At 44.8% G+C, this 17,594-nt stretch overlaps 1 protein-coding gene across 16 annotated transcripts in view; it reads right to left on the reverse strand.

The window, feature by feature from the left end:
• Positions 1 to 17,594, reverse strand: part of CCDC120 (coiled-coil domain containing 120) — a 61,412-nt gene that overhangs the window by 2,327 nt on the left and 41,491 nt on the right. For 8 of the 16 annotated variants that reach the window (XM_070741204.1, XM_070741207.1, XM_070741206.1 and 5 more), the window contains 8 exons: positions 13,407 to 13,528; positions 13,168 to 13,301; positions 10,989 to 11,102; positions 9,289 to 9,511; positions 6,384 to 6,440; positions 4,699 to 4,897; positions 2,436 to 2,540; positions 31 to 732 (listed from right to left, as the gene is read on the reverse strand). In XM_070741204.1, the coding sequence (XP_070597305.1) occupies positions 31 to 732; positions 2,436 to 2,540; positions 4,699 to 4,897; positions 6,384 to 6,440; positions 9,289 to 9,511; positions 10,989 to 11,102; positions 13,168 to 13,301; positions 13,407 to 13,455 (1,583 nt within the window). In that variant the 5' untranslated portion in view covers positions 13,456 to 13,528. Of the gene's footprint in view, positions 1 to 30; positions 733 to 2,435; positions 2,541 to 4,698; positions 4,898 to 6,383; positions 6,441 to 9,288; positions 9,512 to 10,988; positions 11,103 to 13,167; positions 13,302 to 13,406; positions 13,554 to 17,594 lie in introns of all 16 variants that reach the window. The other 8 variants (XM_070741198.1, XM_070741193.1, XM_070741200.1 and 5 more) reach the window with 2 other exon arrangements.

Genomic DNA, 17,594 nt, shown 5'->3' on the forward strand with positions numbered 1-17,594 from the left:
CAGGGCAAAGGAAGAAACCGGGTTGCATACCTGCCATAGAGGGGCTGCCCCGCATAGCTCACAGAGTGAGGCAGTCCACCTCCCGGCCCCCCGTAATATCCCACGTCGGGGTTGGAGGGTCCCGGATCACAGTAGCCACGCAGCTGCTGATGGACAGACTGAGATGCTCCTCGCCTCTCTGGTGGTGCCCCTCGTTGGGTAACGCCAGCGTTGCGTAAGTACCAGTCCCGGAGCCCCTCCAGAGCGAGCGCTTTGTGGAAATTGCGATGAGGAGGTAAGGGGGGTCCATAACCAACCACACGGGACTGTGGGGGCAGCAGCGGCCCGCAGGATTTAGTGCGGGCGGCGGGTCGGGCTCGGCGCTGAAGCGGACTTTCGGAAAAGGCTCCCCACTCTAGCTGGGGAGGCCCATCCCTGCGGGACAAATGCTCGCCACCCCCGCAGCTCCGGCGTTCCAGGTAATAGTCCAACAGGAGATCATTGTAAGGTGGGCGAGGGGTCCGGCCAGAGATGCAAGGGATCAGGGCCTCGGCGCTCTTAAACGGAGGGGCAGTGGGCAGGAGGGGGTCTTCTGAAGGGGCCCGTTCAATCAAGGCCTCGGAGCTGTTGCTTCGACGGGTCCGAGCAGCGAAGAGGGAAGCTCTGTCGGCACTGGTGTCCCGGCTGGGGGGGCCAAGCTGGGAATCGTGGCTGCCCGACCACTGGCGGGAGTGAAGAGATGGGGGCTCTGACCTGGGAGGAAGTAGAGGCGAAATTATAGCTTTTTAATTTTATGCCGGAGAGCTGTGAAATAAATAAGAATTGTAATTATATACCATGCTCAAAAAAATAAAGGGAACACTTAACACAGTATAACTCCAAGTAAATCTAACTTCTGTGAAATCAAACTGTCCACTTAGGAAGCAACACTGATTGACAGTCAATTTCACATGCTGTTGTGCCCATTCAACTTTGTACAGAACAAAGTATTCAATGAGACTATTTCATTCATTCAGATCTAAGATGTGTTCTTTGAGTGTTCCCTTTATTTTTTTTGAGCAGTGTACATGATTGGGCGAGAGGGAGTAAGAACCTCTTGCATATCTTAAATATCCATCCATAGAGAAGCTGCTTTGCCTTTGCCTCTCAGGGTGCAAATTAGCTTTGTTTCCTTTTCGGTCCATTTGTTTTCATCAGGTGGTGGACTGGGTTCTGCATGCGTAGAAGCAAAAAACAAGATGGTGGTGCCTATGATACCACCAAGAGAGCCAGTTCAGGAGCATGGCAGGCCTGGGTTGCTGCCAATTCTCACGACTCCGGCCAACAAGTTATTTCCAATTCCATAGGACTTGTCTGAACCGAGAGGAACCCACCTCTGGACTAGGGACACTGCTGTCTTCATGATTACAGTGGTACCTCTAACTAAGAATGCCTCTACTTATGAATTTTTCTAGATAAGAACCGGGTGTTCAAGATTTTTTTGCCTCTTTTCAAGACCCATTTTCCACTTACACACTGTAACTGGAAAAGGCAGGGAGAAGCCTCCGTGGGGCCTCTCTAGGAAGCTCCTGGGAGAAAACGGGGCCGGAAAAGGCAGGGAGAAGACTCCGTGGGGCCTCTCTAGGAACTCCTGGGAGGAAACAGGGCCGGAAAAGGTGGGAAGAAGTCTCCGTGTGGCCTCTCTAGGAAGCTCCTGGGAGGAAACAGGGCCGGAAAAGGTGGGAAGAAGTCTCTGTGGGGCCTCTTTAGAAATCTCCTGGGAGGAAACAGGGCCAGAAAAGGCAGGGAGAAGCCTCCGTGGGGCTTCTCTAGGAAGCTCCTGGGAGGAAACAGGGCTAGAAAGGGCAGGGAGAAGACTCCGTGGAGCCTCTCTAGGAAGCTCCTGGGAGAAAATGGGGCCGGAAAAGGCAGGGAGAAGCCTCCGTGGGGCCTCTCTAGGAATCTCCTGGGAGGAAACAGGGCCGGAAAAGGTGGGAAGAAGCCTCTGTGGGGCCTCTCTAGGAATCTCCTGGGAGTAAACAGGGCATCCACCTTCCCTGTGGTTTCCTCAATCGAACGCATTATTTGCTTTTACATTGATTCCTATGGGAAAAATTGCTTCTTCTTACAAACTTTTCTACTTAAGGACCTGGTCACGGAACAAATTAAGTTCGTAAGTAGAGGTACCACCGTAGTTTGTAGGCTCTTTGAAAACTGATCTTGTCCTTCTCCCGCTACCCGCAGTCAATTCCCTGAAGTATCCCCTTTGGATCCCTTGTCCAACCCACCCATGAATTTTAAAGCCTCAGTTAAGTGCAGTTGGACACAAAGTATAGCAACAATTTACTGTGCTTCAAATTGCTAGTTACCGCGTAGAGAGAAAAAATAGTAAGACAAACACTGTCCCTAGGCCTGCCGTCTGCAAGCAGCCCTACAAATCAGGAGAAAAGGAAAGAAGACACGGGGGTTTATGTTACCTTAATTGTTGAGTTCCGCTGCATGCGTTTCTGGCTAACACTGGGGTTGCTGGGACGCTCCGGCCCTCAAAGCTGGACATGCTTCTAGGCAGGGTGTGGTTGGGGCTGTGTAAACAGACAAGGATCCTTTTTTAAACGAGTGGGTTCAGCTCTTTGTGTTTCAAGAGCCACGTTGCATGCTCACACGTGTGCAAATACTTACCAAGAGGATGATTCTCAGTTTCCCCCAAAATGTGCTCGTAGAGCTCAGTCACACAAAGGGCAAGCAGCTCAGCTTGGTTGGCAGAGGAAGCTTAAAAGCTGCCCAGCTCTAAGCTGCATTTACCACCACCACCACCCCTTTGTTTTCCTGGGAAAGACGAGTTCGATCCCATTCATCTTCACAAACAAGCTTCCAGTTTCCATTCTAACTCCTAACCATAAGTGAAATTTTGACTAGGAGCATCCAACCTTGGCCACTGTAAGCCTTGCGGACTTCAACGCCCAGAATTCCCCAGCCAACTGGGAGTTGAAGTCTGCAAGGTTTACGGTGGGCAAGGTAGGATGCTCCTAATCTAGACACAATGGGCCAAGCTTACATAGCCAACTGAGCAAGGCAGAAAACTCACGGGACAGTGTTACTTTAATTAATGATCCTTCCACGTAGCAGATTTCCAAATTATTATTATTATTATTAATTGGATTGGTATGCCGCCCCTCTCCGCAGACTCGGGGCGGCTAACAACAATGATAAAAAACAACATGTAACAATCCAATTTAATAAAACAACTAAAAACCCTAATTATAAAAACCAAACATACACACAAACATACCATGCATAACTTGTAATGGCCTAGGGGAAGGAATATCCTAACTCCCCCAAGCCTGGCGACAAAGGTGGGTCTTGAGTAGTTTGCGAAAGACAAGGAGGGTGGGGGCCGTTCTAATCTCTGGGGGGAGTTGATTCCAGATTCTTCTGTATGGTGAAAAAAATAAAGAAACGAACTCATCCGGTCAAAATAAACCGCAGGCCCTCAGAATCTAGTCACTTCTTTTCTTCACCACCTGCAAAGCTGGTGTCAAGCTGATGCAGAAGTTGGGGATAAATCAATGGCTTGCCACATTATAGATGGCCTGATGTTTATGGGAATTTGGAAGGGGTGATTTTCATGAGGGAACGGATGCAGCCACAGTGGTTCAAGGACATCCTATGCCTACCCATCTGGGCGGAAGTTGAGGAAGGACTTGCCACGCTGGCACAATCTGAGTGGGCAACGTGACAGGTTTGTGGGTGGGGGACAAGGGATGTGAACTTTCAACTGAGTGGAAAACTCAGATTCAGGTTTTCCTGTATAGGTGTCAGGATGGCTCTGGAAATAAATTGGAACTTTGAGGAGTACTTTGACTCAGACTTTCATTTAGTTTGGATGTTACCTGGAACCTTGACAGCTGGACAGGAATCATTTTGTGAACAAAATATTCACATAATTACATCCCGTAATTCCATCAGCTCATTTTGTGGTATATGTAAATCAGGCTTCTAAACCCCACAAAAACTCTTTTATTATCTTTTTATTTTAAATCAGTGTTCCAATATCTCTTTTTTTTAATTTGTTTTTTTTTTCAAATATAACATAAAAAAGAGAAGACATAAACAAAAACATACATATATAACATTTGGGAAATGAAAGTTTCCCCACTTTTTAGGTATTTGATCAGAGAATTCTACATCTTTCTTTCACATAGTATTAATTTTCCAATTCTTTTATTCGACGTGTTGCTTTGCGTAAATTTTTATTTATTTCTTTATTGCTCTTTTCTTTAACCAATCATAAAATTTTGCCCATATTTTATAATAATCCGAATCTTCTTTTCCCTCTAATCTTTTAGATAGCCTGTCCATCTCCGCACAATCCAATATTTTTTAAATTATTATGTTTTCTTCCGGTGGTTTGTCTGTTTTCCAATGTTGGGCATATACTAACCTGGCGGCTGTTAGTATATGTATAATTAAATATTTTACCTCTTTTTCTATTTTTTTATTAAAAATACCCAATAAATACAATTCTGGTTTTTTTTCAATTTCTTCTTTTACTATTTCTTTTAACCAGTTTGTTAGTTTATTCCAGAAATTTTTTGCTTGTGCACATGTCCACCATTGGTGATAGAACGTGCCTCTTTCTTTTTTGCACTTCTTTTATTATCAATGCTGACAGATAAGGTCTGGTTGCTTCCCCCCCGCCCTCCATTTGCTTGGACCATCTTCCCGGCATCTTTGGCTAACCTGGTTGGGCTGGCAACAGAGTTCCTGCGGTCCTTGCCCTCACTGTACAGATCCGGCTGCAAAATTCTCCAGCCTGGTCGGCGGTCAGGGCTGCTGGAGATGGCCCGTAAGTGATCTCGGGCCTTGGGAGGTGAGGATCTGTCTGGAAAAGATCCCTGGTGGTTGGAGACTTTGGAGGGATGGAAGCTGCGAGGGTCGTCTGAGGACAGAAGACAGTACATAGAATAGAAGCCTCTGCACATCCTTATCTTGACCAAAATAGAACCACCCCCACCATAAAAAAAACTCAAGAGTCTCAAAATTCTGGATTTTTTTTTCTAAACAAGCAACTATCACTTGGGGAAACTGTTCTAGACATAAACATGTCTGTAGAACACACGTACAGAAAGTTAAATTATGGGAGAAACTCATAGGGTGCTAATTATAATTATCAGCATTGTACAGGAAGTACAATAAGAAGCTGTGGTGTCCAAGTTACATATATGAGTTTCTAAAGTGATTTTGTTCTTCTAAAAACTCAGGGTCTTTTATAGCCTGTGCTTTGAAGACGGTGTTGGATAATTCTTGTCTTTTATGTATAAGCCGTCATGAAAATCAAGAATGCTGGCACCAAATTATAGTTAAATTATCCCCTAAATTCTGTTTTCCTACATTTCCTACATTTATACCCCACTGATCTCACACCTCTGCCCAAACACTTAACAGATTGCAGTATATTCATATAAAACAATTAACACCATAAAAAATTATCCTTCCTTTCCATCAAAAATTTCAGAAATATTACATATTAAAAGCTGTATGAATCAACTATTTTCACACTTCTCTTTTAACAGAACCCTCTCCTGATCTCCAGGGAGTCAAGTAAAGACTCAAACATATTGTATCCTTCCACCCACAATTTCATGTTTTAAACCAAAAACCAGATTTTCATAATTTAGAACCAGTCCCTTAAAACTACAATCAGAAGACCACTGGCAACACTGGGCCTGCAATAATGCCACTGTATATCATTATAGTACTTCTCAGCTGTCATTGGGAAGGTTGCTGCATTTTGTATTAATAGCAGCATCCTGATAACCTTCAACGATAGCTCCATATCAGTGGTGCTACCGGTTCGCTCAAGGATGCGCATGGGCAGTACTCTAAAAAGGCTTCTGCGCATGTACAGAAGCAAAAAACAAATAGGTGCCACCAAGAGAACCAGACTGGGGACATGGCGGGCCTGGGTCACTGCCAGTTCCAGCGACCCAGGCCCTCAAGCTACTACCAGTTCCATAGAACTGGTCCAAACCCACCTCTGCACCTCATATGCAACACACTGTAGTAATCCATTGTAAGGGTGCTAAAGAGGCATGAGTATCCAAATTCTCCTCTCCAGGTGAAGACATAACTAAACCAGCCTTATATTCTCTCAAAACATGCAGTAAATGAGACAACCCCATACACACATGAACAGACCATATGGTTTTGTATCAGCCCATTGGTTGGTAAAGAGTTATTTTCTCTACCTAAATAGAGCATCTTTCTCTCACCATTCAGTATCCCTCAAGGATTTGATGGCAAGAATATCTAGGAAATGTTGACTCTTCAGACCATTTTATTTTGTCAGAAATGTTTGCATCTGCTTATCCCAGACCATCAAGCACTCTCCTTTGACCCAAGAATGACATCTAGGCCATGCTTACCATTTTCATGGCTGGCTGATTCAGAGAGGGAGCTGCTCTCCGAGTGAAATGCCTCTTCTTAAAAAGAGAGAACAAAGAAGAAATGGATGAGAAAGTGGGAAGATAAAATAGTGCTTCTCAACTTCCTGGCAATTTTTAAGATGTTGTGGACTTCACTCCCCCACATGTGACTGGGAAATTCCGGCAAGTGAAGTCTGCACATTGATGTAATATACTGCTCAAAAAAAAAAAGGGAACACTTAAACAACACAATATAACTGCAAGTAAATTAAACTTCTGTGAAATCAAACTGTCCACTTAGGAAGCAACACTGATTGACAATCAATTTCACACATGCTGTTGTGGACATTCAACTTTGTGCAGAACAAAGTATTCAAAGAGAATATTTCATTCATTCAGATCTAGGATGTGTTCTTTTGAGTGTTCCCTTTATTTTTTTTGAGCAGTGTATATCAGCTAAAAGTTAGTGGGTCCTGTGCCACTCATTCCAACATGATTCACATGTCATTTATGCTGCTGTTGCTGCCGATGATACCTTTTCCAACACAAGAGGAATCATCACTGCCTTAGGCAAGTATCTTTATATTTCAAAAGGGAAAAGAACATAAAGCTGTGATGCTTCTACAGAACACTCAATGCCCTTCCAAATTGTTCTCTGTGGGGCAACTAGATTTTTGAAAGGCTTTCACTTTGTTGAATGGGTTATGTTTTTAAAAAAAAATCAATTTGATGTATACCCCATTTACAGTCCAGAGTTCAAGTTGGCATACATAGTATTTCCTCCTCTTATTTTTCCCCCTAAATGACACTCCTTTGAAATAGGTCACAGAGCAAGAGAGCGAATGGGTTAAAATCACCTGGTGAGATCCTGGGCTGAAAGAGGAACTATGGTAAGTACCAGGTCTCCAATACTCTCATTCAACACCTTCACCATGAAAATAATGTGTTTATCTTCAAAGTCTTCACACAAAAAATCCCTAAAAGTTTTGGAACAGTACCTTGTGTTTGCTATCAATCTGAAATTATCCCAGACACGGCAACTTTAAGACTTGTGGACTTCAACTCCCAGAATTCTCCAGCCAGCATAGCTGGCTGGAGAATTCTGGGAGTTGAGGTCCACAAGTCTTAAAGTTGCCATGTTTGAAGACATCTTATCTGAAGGAGTTCCAACATGGAACAGGGGAACAGTCCCTTCTCCCTCTTAGCTCCATCATTCCTGTCATGAAGCTTCCTGCACGTTCCTCTTTGGAGCATGTTTACCCCCTCTCACTTTCCCCACAGAATCTGAGCTCCTCTGCAGCAACCTGTACCTGGTTGAGCTAAATAACAGCCACCCTTCCTAATGACGTATCTAGAGAGGAGGATAAGAATATTTAGGGTGTTTGGAAAATAAGAAATGAGGGACCAAGGAAGGGATTAAAACAGTGATGGCGAACCTATGGCACGAGTGTCACAGGTGGCACACAGAGCCCTATCTGCTGGCACACAAGCCGTTGCCCTAGCTCAGCTCCAACGTGCATGGGTGTGCCAGCGAGCTGGTTTTTGACTCTCATAGAGGCTCTGGAAGGACATTTATGCCCTCCGGAGAGCCTCTGGGGGGTGGGGGGGGTGTTGTGGTTAGCTCTGGCCCAGCTCCTGCCCCAAGGACTGTGGATGTGGGGGAGACATCCACATGCTGCAGGCCTGTTTTGCTCCCGGCGGAATCTGCTGATGAAGGCTCCTCTGACCAAGAAGACATGAGTGACAGGAAGGAGGAGAGTGTAGCAGACAGCTCAGAAGGAGATCAATTATCTAGCTCCTCCTTGGATTCAGAACAAGAGTTAATTATACCATGCATAGGCAGCAACAACTGAGAGATTATTATCAAAGAAAATGAGGCCACCTGTGGTTGGGTGGGGTTGTGGTAATTAGTGAGGCTGCTATAAAGAGCAGCCTGTGGGTTTGGCCATTGTGGAGGATTATCTGATCCTTGTGTTTCGTGCCTGCCTTGCTAACTTCGACCTTTGTGTGCTGATTTCCCCCCGCTTTGAAACTAAACCAGAGCAAAGTGTGTTTCACTTTGTGAAAGAAGAAGGACTGTGAATTGCCTCACAGCTGCAAGCTAAGTATCACAGAACTGATAAGGGACTTGTACAAATTACCAGTTTGTTTGGAGACGAGCGCTCTTTGCTATACAAAAAGAGGGCTTAGTTTAATTGAATTTTCATTATAAAGAGCATTGTTTTGAATTTTCAAACGTGTGTGTGTCTGAAATTTGTACCTGTGAATTTTCGGGAGGATTCTACCAGAGAGCCCGACAGAACATGGTGGAAGGTGTTTTTACCCTCCCTCAGCTCCAGGGAACCCTTTGGAGCCTGGGGAGGGTGAAACACGAGCCTACTGGGCCCACCAGAAGTTGGGAAGCAGGCTATTTCTGGCCTCTAGAAGGCCTCCGTGCTGTGGGGGAAGCTGTTTTCACCCTCCCCAGGCATTAAATTATGGGTTTGGGCATTTGCACATTAATGATAGCACACGTGCACGCTCTTTCGGCACCCGAGGGAAAAAAGGTTCGCCATCACTAGATTAAAAGATCCCATAAGTTAAAACAATGCCAATACCTTGGCCTAAGAGACAGGCCTTCTCGGGAGCTCTCTCTGCCCTGGGGAACAGCATCCCCATCAAATCCTCTCAACCCCAACCCTGCTTTAAAAAAAAAAGACACAAGAACAGTTTCTTTGAGCAGGATGGATAGGAGCCTGCTTTTGAGACTGACTATTATTATTTTTGGCTTCTTATACCTTGTTATCATCCTTACCAATTCCTTTTTTCCTCTCTGCTTGTGTTTTTAAACCACAATTTTTACACTCCCAGTATGTTTCCCAATGAAGCGGCTGAGAAATTTGGCTAACCAATCAGCATAACTCACCGGGGGCAGGCCTCTGGAGGGGTCCTTTGCTCAGCCGCACCCGGCATTCTGCTACCTGCACCTCCAGCTCCCGCAGGCGCTGGGCAGCATCTGCTTGGACCTGCCGCCGGCGCCGGCGCTGCTCAACTGTTAAGTCGGGGGCCACCGCTATCCGTCGGGCAGCCTCAGCAACTTGCTGCTGCAGGGCCAGCTCCTGGCTCAGCTCCTCCAGTGAAGGGTTTTCCTAAAGTATAACATTTACATGGTTATGTATAGCAGTGTTTTCCAACCTTGGCAACTTGAAGCTATCTGGACTTCAACTCCCAGAATTCCCCAGCCAGCGAATGCTGGCTGGGGAATTCTGGGAGTTGAAGTCCAAATAGCTTCAAGTTGCCAAGGTTGGGAAACACTGGTGTATAGCATGCATATAATACGTGCAAGATTTTACAACAACATGTATTATGTTAACGTATAAACTATTAACATATAATATTAGGTTATGCTAACACATAATATATTATTATAACACATATTTATATGTTTATGTTTTTAAGTTTTAACTGAACCCCACCCAGAACGAGTGAGATGGTCAGTCCCCAAATAATAATAGCACTTAAAACTTACTGTATTTTTGGAGTATAAGACGCACCTTTTTCCTCCCTAAAAGAGGCTGAAAATTCAGGTGAGTCTTATACTCTGAATGCAGGTTTTTTGAAGCTTTGTCCCCAGCCCTAACTAGGTGCTAACGATCTTCCCAGCCTCTTATCTTGCAGGTTCTTTCATTGTTACTGTCTGTGAAGAATCTTTTCCAAGCTCTAAGTCTTTGCAGAGTTTTTTTTCATTACTCTAACTTGCTCCAAGTAAGTTTTTCCCCAGTCCTAACCAGGTGCTAACAATGTTCCCAGCTTTTACCAGCTTGCAGGGTCTTTCATTGTTATTCTCTGCGAATAATGTTTTCCAAGCCCTAAGTCTTGGCAATTTTTTCCCATTGTTCTACTGGCTCAGAATTTTCCCCTCCAGCCCTAACCAGGTTCTTACAATGTTCCCAGCTCTTACTGGCTTGCAAACTCTTTCATTGTTACTCTCTCCAAATAAGGTTTTTTTTAAAGCCCTGACCAAGGGATAAAATAATGTGCTGAAACAGACCAGACTAAGGATGCTAGGCAGATGAATATTTGGTAAGCAGATTTCCCCCATTTTCCTTCCCCAAAACTAAGGTGCGTCTTATACTTCAGTGCATCATATACCCCAACAAAATATGGTATAAAGTGCTTCATACTACTTTTACAGCCCTCTCTAAGCAGTTTATGGAGTCAGCCTATTGCCCCCAACAATTTGGGTCCTCATTTTACCCACCTCGGAAGGATGAAAGGTGGAGTCAACCTTATATATATATAAATACAAGATAGGGATGTGGCATCAGAACCATCCTCAAAGTCCAACATGCCTCCAGAAGTTGTAAATGCTCCAACACTGGACGTTTTTAAAGATGGTGTTGGATAACCATTTGTCTGAAGTGGTGTAGAGTTTCCTGCCTAAGCAGGGGGTTGGACTAGAACAGGGTTTCCCAACCTTGGCAACTTGAAGTTATCTGGACTTCAACTCCCAGAATTCCCCAGCCAGCATTGGACTAGAAGACCTCCAAGGTCCCTTCCAACTCTTTGGTTCTGTTCTGAAGCCTGGGCTTCCTCATTCTCTTATGCATAAGACTGATTGCTCACCTCATTCTTCAAGGCCGGGGCAATTCGGGAGGCCACTATCGTTCTCCTCCGCACTGGCCACAGCCTTTCTCCAGGTTCCAGAGGATATTCCGGGGGTAATTTTCCGGTCAATTCCTGACATTCAGAAGAGGAGGCAATATGAAATAGGCCTGACATCCAGAGGTGAAACCAGAGAACTCATTGGAATTTGATATTAGATTTTACCCAAGGAGACAAACTTCATACCATTTATATGAAACTCTTCAACTTTGCAGATAACAGCTTGGCCCAAGAAGTCATTTTGGGCTCATTAGATCACCAAAGGCTCATTATTATTTTTTATTATTATTATTTATTAAATTTGTATGTCGCCCCTCTCTGTAGACTCGGGGCGGCTCACAACAATAGTGGTAAAGCAATGTAATACAAATCTAATAATTTAAACTAAAAACCCATAATTTAAAAACATGCACACAACACACCATACATAAACAATATAGGCCTGGGGAAGTTATTTCAGTTCCCCCATGCCTGACGGCAGAGGTGGGTTTTAAGGAGTTTACGAAAGGCAAGGAAGGTTGGGGCAATTCTAATCTCAGGGGGGAGCTGGTTCCAGAGGGTCGGGGCCGCCACAGAGAAGGCTCTTCCCCTGGGACCTGCCAGACGACATTGTTTAGTCGACGGGACCCAGAGGCCAACTCTGTGGGACCTAATCGGTCGCTGGGATTCGTGTGGCAGAAGGCGGGCCCAGAGATATTCTGGTCCAATGTCATGAAGGGCTTTATAGGTCATAACCAACACTTTGAATTGTGACCGGAAATTGATCGGCAACCAATGCAGACTGCGGTGTGTTGGTGTGACATGGGCATACTTGGGGAAGCCCATGATTGCTCTCGCAGCTGCATTCTGCACGATCTGAAGTTTCCGAACACTTTTCAATGGTAGCCCCATGTAGAGAGCATTACAGTAGTCGAATCTCGAGGTGATGAGGGCATGAGTGACTATGTGAGTAGAGAGTCCCGGTCCAGATAGGGCTGCAACTGGTGCACCAGACGAACCTGGCCAAACGCATTTGCCTTACTGACCCCGATGGCTTTAAGTCATGCTGATCCATTCTTAACACCCAGCCAACCTGGCCAGTGAAGTTGAGCACTGGATAAACAAGCTTTGTAGTCCATGATATCTGGAAAGTACTAAGTGGGCTGTTGTATTCCAAGATATCTGGAGAGTAGAAAGGAGGAGAAGGCCACATGGGATGCTGGTCTTATACCTTTCTGAGGTGGCATCTCCTTAGGTTATTCCATCTTGAAGAAACCCAAGCTGTCTTTTCCCCTTATGTTTCTGCAAAAGAGTGTTTTCCAAGCATTCGATAGCTTAAGACTTTCAGATGACCATTCCTTGTTTCTTTTGGGGAGCATTTTCTCTGATGAAAACTAAAACTCTCACGGAGTTTTGAACCCTGACACAGAGCAGAAAACTATTAAATTCTGGGTTGGCTGCTTACTCCCGCCTAACTTCACCTAGTGCTTTCCAGATGTCCTGGACTACAAAGCCTGTTTGGCTAGCGCTCTGTGCTAGTGGTGGGGATGATGGTCTAACAAACAATATACAGTTCCTTGAGGGGTTGCCACAGAGAGGAGAGGGAGTCACACTATTTTCCAGGGCACTAGAGGGCCAGACCAGGAGCAACAGATGGAAACTGATCAAGGAGAGATTCAACTTGGAAATAAGGAAGAACTTTTTGATGATGAGGGTGATCAACCAATGGAATGGCCTGCCAGCGGAGGTTGTGAACACACCAACACTCGACATATTCAAGAGGAGATTGGACTGCCCTCTGACTGGGGTGGTGTAGGATTCCTACTTGAGCGGGGTGGGGTGGGGTGGTAGACTAGATGACTTGCATGGTCCGTTTCAACTCTAACAAACAAATAAAAAAACAAAATAAAATTAAATTAAATAAATAAAATAAAATTAAATAAAATCAAATTAAATTAAAAAAATAAAATAATAAAATAAATAAAATAAAATAAATAATTAATAAAATAAATAAAATAAAAAAACAAAACAAAACAACACAAAACAAAACAAAACAAAACAACGTGATAAACCCCAGTTTGGGCAAGTCTTGCTCCTCAAAGCAGCAGATCCACTGTCTCGGTCCCTCCCATTGTCTCCCTGTCCTGCCATGGTTACGCACCGCTTCCTGCAGGCAAACCCGTCGCAGCTCTTTCAGGCGCAGGCTGAGCACCTGCTGGAGAGACTTCTGCTTTTCCAGGAGTTCTTGCACCCGCTCCAGCCGAATCCGGGGACAGAGCTCTCGCTGCAAAGCTTCTGCGGAAGCAAAGGCAGAGCGGAGAACAGGTGATGAGGCCTCAGATTCAGTGTATGTCACCGAAACGATGCTGAGGAGGGTGGTGGGGGGAAGGGGAGGGTTACCTGAAGAGCTGTAGCTGGATGAGCTTATCAGCTGCCCCTTCACTTCCATGTCTTCAGGGGAAGATCACCTCCTCTGTTGCCTCCAAGGGAAATCACTTGGCTCTGAGACCCATCAGGAATTCCTAGATGGAAGGCGGCAGACGGTTACTGTCAAAGGGAGAGAAAGGAGGAATAAAAAGGGGGATATGCTTCTGCTGGTCCAGGCAAGGTGAGTCATCAGCAGGGGCCAGGATACTGCCAAAAGAAAATCTGTCAGACTGTGGCAGAGGGCATATGTAAACACACGCAGACAGGCAGGGGCTGGAGTGGTATTTTGTGCTCAGAAGATCTCACTTTTGAAGAAGGAAGGAAGGAAGGGAGGGAGGGAGGGAGGAAAGGAAGGAAGGGAAGGAAGGAGGAAGGAAGGAAAGGAAGGAAGGATGGAAGGAAAGGAAGGAAGGAAGGAAGGGAAGGAAGGAATGGAAGGAAGGATGGATGGATGGAAGGAAGGAAGGAGGGAAGGAAGGATGGAAGGAAAGGAAGGATGGAAGGAAATGAAGGAAGGAAAGAAGGAAGGAAAGAAGGAAGGAAGGAAGGAGGGAGGGAGGGAGGGAGGGAGGGAAGGAAGGAAGGAAGGAAGGAAGGAAGGAAGGAAGGAAGGAAGGAAGGAAGGAAGGAAGGAGCAGAGATCAATTTATTCACAAATAAAAACAACACCATAGAAGATGCCTGCTGCTTTGGAGATATTTTCTTAAGAGTACTTGATACTATCCAGACTTTACCTCTCATAGCCAGCACAGGGAACTGGAGGATGTGAGGCTAGGGAAGAATTGCTAGCCGAAAATGACTTGCACTTTCTACTGTTTGACCCAGGAGCATTGGCTGCTGAGTGAATGGTGGAAAACTGCAACACTAAAACCTGTGTTTTGCTGCCTCGGGGCCTATTCATTCTCGGAGGCACAGTGTCAACGCTGGAATCATAACGTTCTAATTTGAGAGTATTAATACACCCCTCAGCAACAAAATGTGGCGAACTGAAATTCCTGTCAACGATAGCATTCAACTACTTGCAATAGGTCACTCAAAACTCTTGCCCTCAAGAGCTTGGAGAAAGACACAACCACTGACATCCAACCTTTGTGGTCTGTGCGGCTACTGCACCCAGGAGAAGATTTTGTGGAAGTTTTAGCCAACCTAGGAATTCTAGGAGTTGTAGGCCTAAGGCACGGGTGGGCAAAGTTGGCTCTTCTATGACATGTGGACTTCAACTCCCAGAATTCCTGATCTAGCATGATTGGCTCAGGAATTCTGGGAGTTGAAGTCCACATGTCATAGAAGAGCCAACTTTGCCTTCTCCTGGCCTAAGGCATCTGGAGAAGGTTGATTACCAGAAAGACTGCACTGTAGGCAGCATTTTAACCAACTTTAATTGGCACTTGTGTTGTGCCTGTAATTGTAGAGGGAGGGAGGAATGCCTCTTTGTCCATCTTTTTCAATTTGGCTCCTTCCAGAGATGTTGACTACTGTTCCACACAAAATGAAACAAGCATGAGGAGACTGTGCAAAATGTTTTGAAATCAACCAAATGTTAAGCATCATTGTGGTAACCCTTGACTTCCAAATCATTCCATTCGTTTGGCAAGCATTGAAAGGTACAATGGCACTGAAAAAAATTACTCCTCACACTTACAACGGACACAGCATCCCCAACAGCATTTCGATGGTATCAAAATTCAGGCACTGGACAACTATCTCCGGGACCGCCTTCTGCTGCACGAATCCCAGCGACCGGTTAGGTCCCACAGAGTTGGCCTTCTCTGGGTCCCGTCGGCGAAACAATGTCGTATGGCGGGACCCAGGGGAAGAGCCTTCCCTGTGGCGGCCCCAACCCTCTGGAATCAACTCCTCCCGGAGATCAGGACTGCCCCCCCCCCCTTGCCTTTCGCAAACTCCTCAAAACTCAGCTTTGTCGTCAGGCATGGGGTAATTGATTCCCCTGGGCCGATTCTGCTTTACGCATGGTCTGTATGAGATGTATGATTGTTTTTATATTAAGGGTTTTAATTTGTTTTAGTATTGGATTTGTATTGTTTTTGTTGTGAGCCGCTCCCAGTCCTCGGAGAGGGGCAGCATACAAATCTAATTAATAAATAAAAATAAATAAATAAATAAACTAATATGCCTGTATGATGGCTGTGGTAACTGGGGTCATGTGATCACTACTTGCGGCCTTCTTTGCTTGGCCTCTGACCAGAAAGCTGGATTCCTTTCCTGTGATTCCTTTAATAACCACAGTCATTCGCTTAACAGCCATGGCAAAAAAAAGAGTGAGAGACCATATATAACTCACTTCATAGCCACCTTCCTTAGGAAACTGAAATTCTGGGTCCCCTTTTGGTCATAAGTCACAGACCACCTGTGAGTTATCCCAGAAATCATATATGCAGGGAGCAAGGAGTTGCTGTTTTTAGATATGGTATTGTGAAAACATTAATGCTTGAAGAGCATGAGAGATTTCCTGCTTCAAATGCCAACATACCAAAACCGGTTTTATACTTTTAAGCAGGAGAAGGCCAGAAGCAAAGCACAACCCCTAGATATTGTGCTTCACATTATCCAGCATTTAATTCCCTTCCCCTCAGCCAGGAATATTCTCAAAAGAAAGATTCACCAGTCTCGAGCGTTCCTGTCACTCTGCTCTCAATTTAAATAGACATTTGTGTGCATTGATTAATCGGCTCTGCCGATTAGAACCCACAGGGACAGGGTCGGCCTGGTTTGGGTCCCATCGGCCAAACAATGGCAGCTGGTGGGACCGCATGGGAGAGTCTTCTCGGTGGCAGCACTGGCTCTCTGGAACCATCTACCCCCAGAGATTCGTACCGCTCCCACCCTCCCGGCCTTCCAGAAAGCCATAAAAACCTGGGTCTGCCAGCAGGCCTTGGACCATTGAGTGATACCATCCAGCTCCGGCCTAGTAGTAATGAATGCCTTTATCTAAGGGTTTTAATACTGTTTTTATATTCTTTTACTTGTTATGCGCTGCCCAGAGTCCACAAGAAATTGGGTGGCTTATAAATTTAATAAATTAAATTACATTCACTTATTATATTGTTTTCTTGATGCGGATAGCCCTGGTAATTTCGGGCCTACAGAGAACTTTTGCACAGGCACTGAGAGCTGCGCTCTTGGCTCCTTTTTCCCAGCCCAGAGCAGCCCCCAACAGGTGAAAAAAGACAAGGGAGCCTCCTGCTGCTTTCTTCCTCCTCCGCTACCAACTCAACCGACAAACAAGCCCGATGGGAAGTCTGGGGGCAGCGGGACAGCTGGTCCATGCCTCATACAATCTCTGTGCTGGGGCCAAAGGCTGCAGCTGCTTTTTGGTGAGACCTGATCCCGGCCAAGCCAGCTGGGGGTCCAGGGCAAAAGCAGGGCCAAGAAGCCACCCAAGTTACATAACTAATTTGAGTCACAGCTGAGGCCAAGAACAGCTGTTGCCATAAAGTACACCAAGAATTACATCCAGAGCAGGTAGGCTTGTTTGGTAAGCATCCCTCCAGTACAGCCTGGCCCCACTTCTGTCACACTTTTTAAAATGTTTTTTTAAACTATCTGTAAAAGATAATTCCAATACTACAAACATAAAGAACAGGTGAAGAATCAAATATAAACAGTGAAATATGGATGGATAGCCACCCATATTTCATTGTTTATATTTGATTCTTCACCTAGTTGTAATATTTGGATATCAACGAATCTGAATTAAACACATTCTAATACATTGCCACAGCATATAATACTGGTATTATAAGCCATTTCATATACATTTTCCAATCAAAACATGTTTCAATAAACTATAAACTAAAGGTCTTTGGCCAACACTATTCAAGTTACTATAGAAAGAGGGAGAAAAAAAAACTTTATGTGATCAACAACTATAATTGGTGTCACTAAGCAAAGTTGTAAAGTGTGATGTTATCTGACTGTGCTGCTTAGCAATGACAATACTAACAGTCCCAGTTAGAATAGAATAGAATAGAATTCTTTATTGGCCAAATGTGATTGGACACAGAAGGAATTTGTCTTGGTGCATATGCTCTCAGTGTACATAAGAGAAAAAGATACATTTGTCAAGAATCATGTGGTACAACACTCAATGATTGTCATAGGGGTCAAATAAGCAATGAAGAAACACTCAATATTAATAAA

The sequence above is a fragment of the Erythrolamprus reginae genome, chromosome 2, assembly GCF_031021105.1.
Source record: "Erythrolamprus reginae isolate rEryReg1 chromosome 2, rEryReg1.hap1, whole genome shotgun sequence".
In the NCBI taxonomy this organism is placed as follows: Eukaryota; Metazoa; Chordata; class Lepidosauria; order Squamata; family Dipsadidae; genus Erythrolamprus; species Erythrolamprus reginae.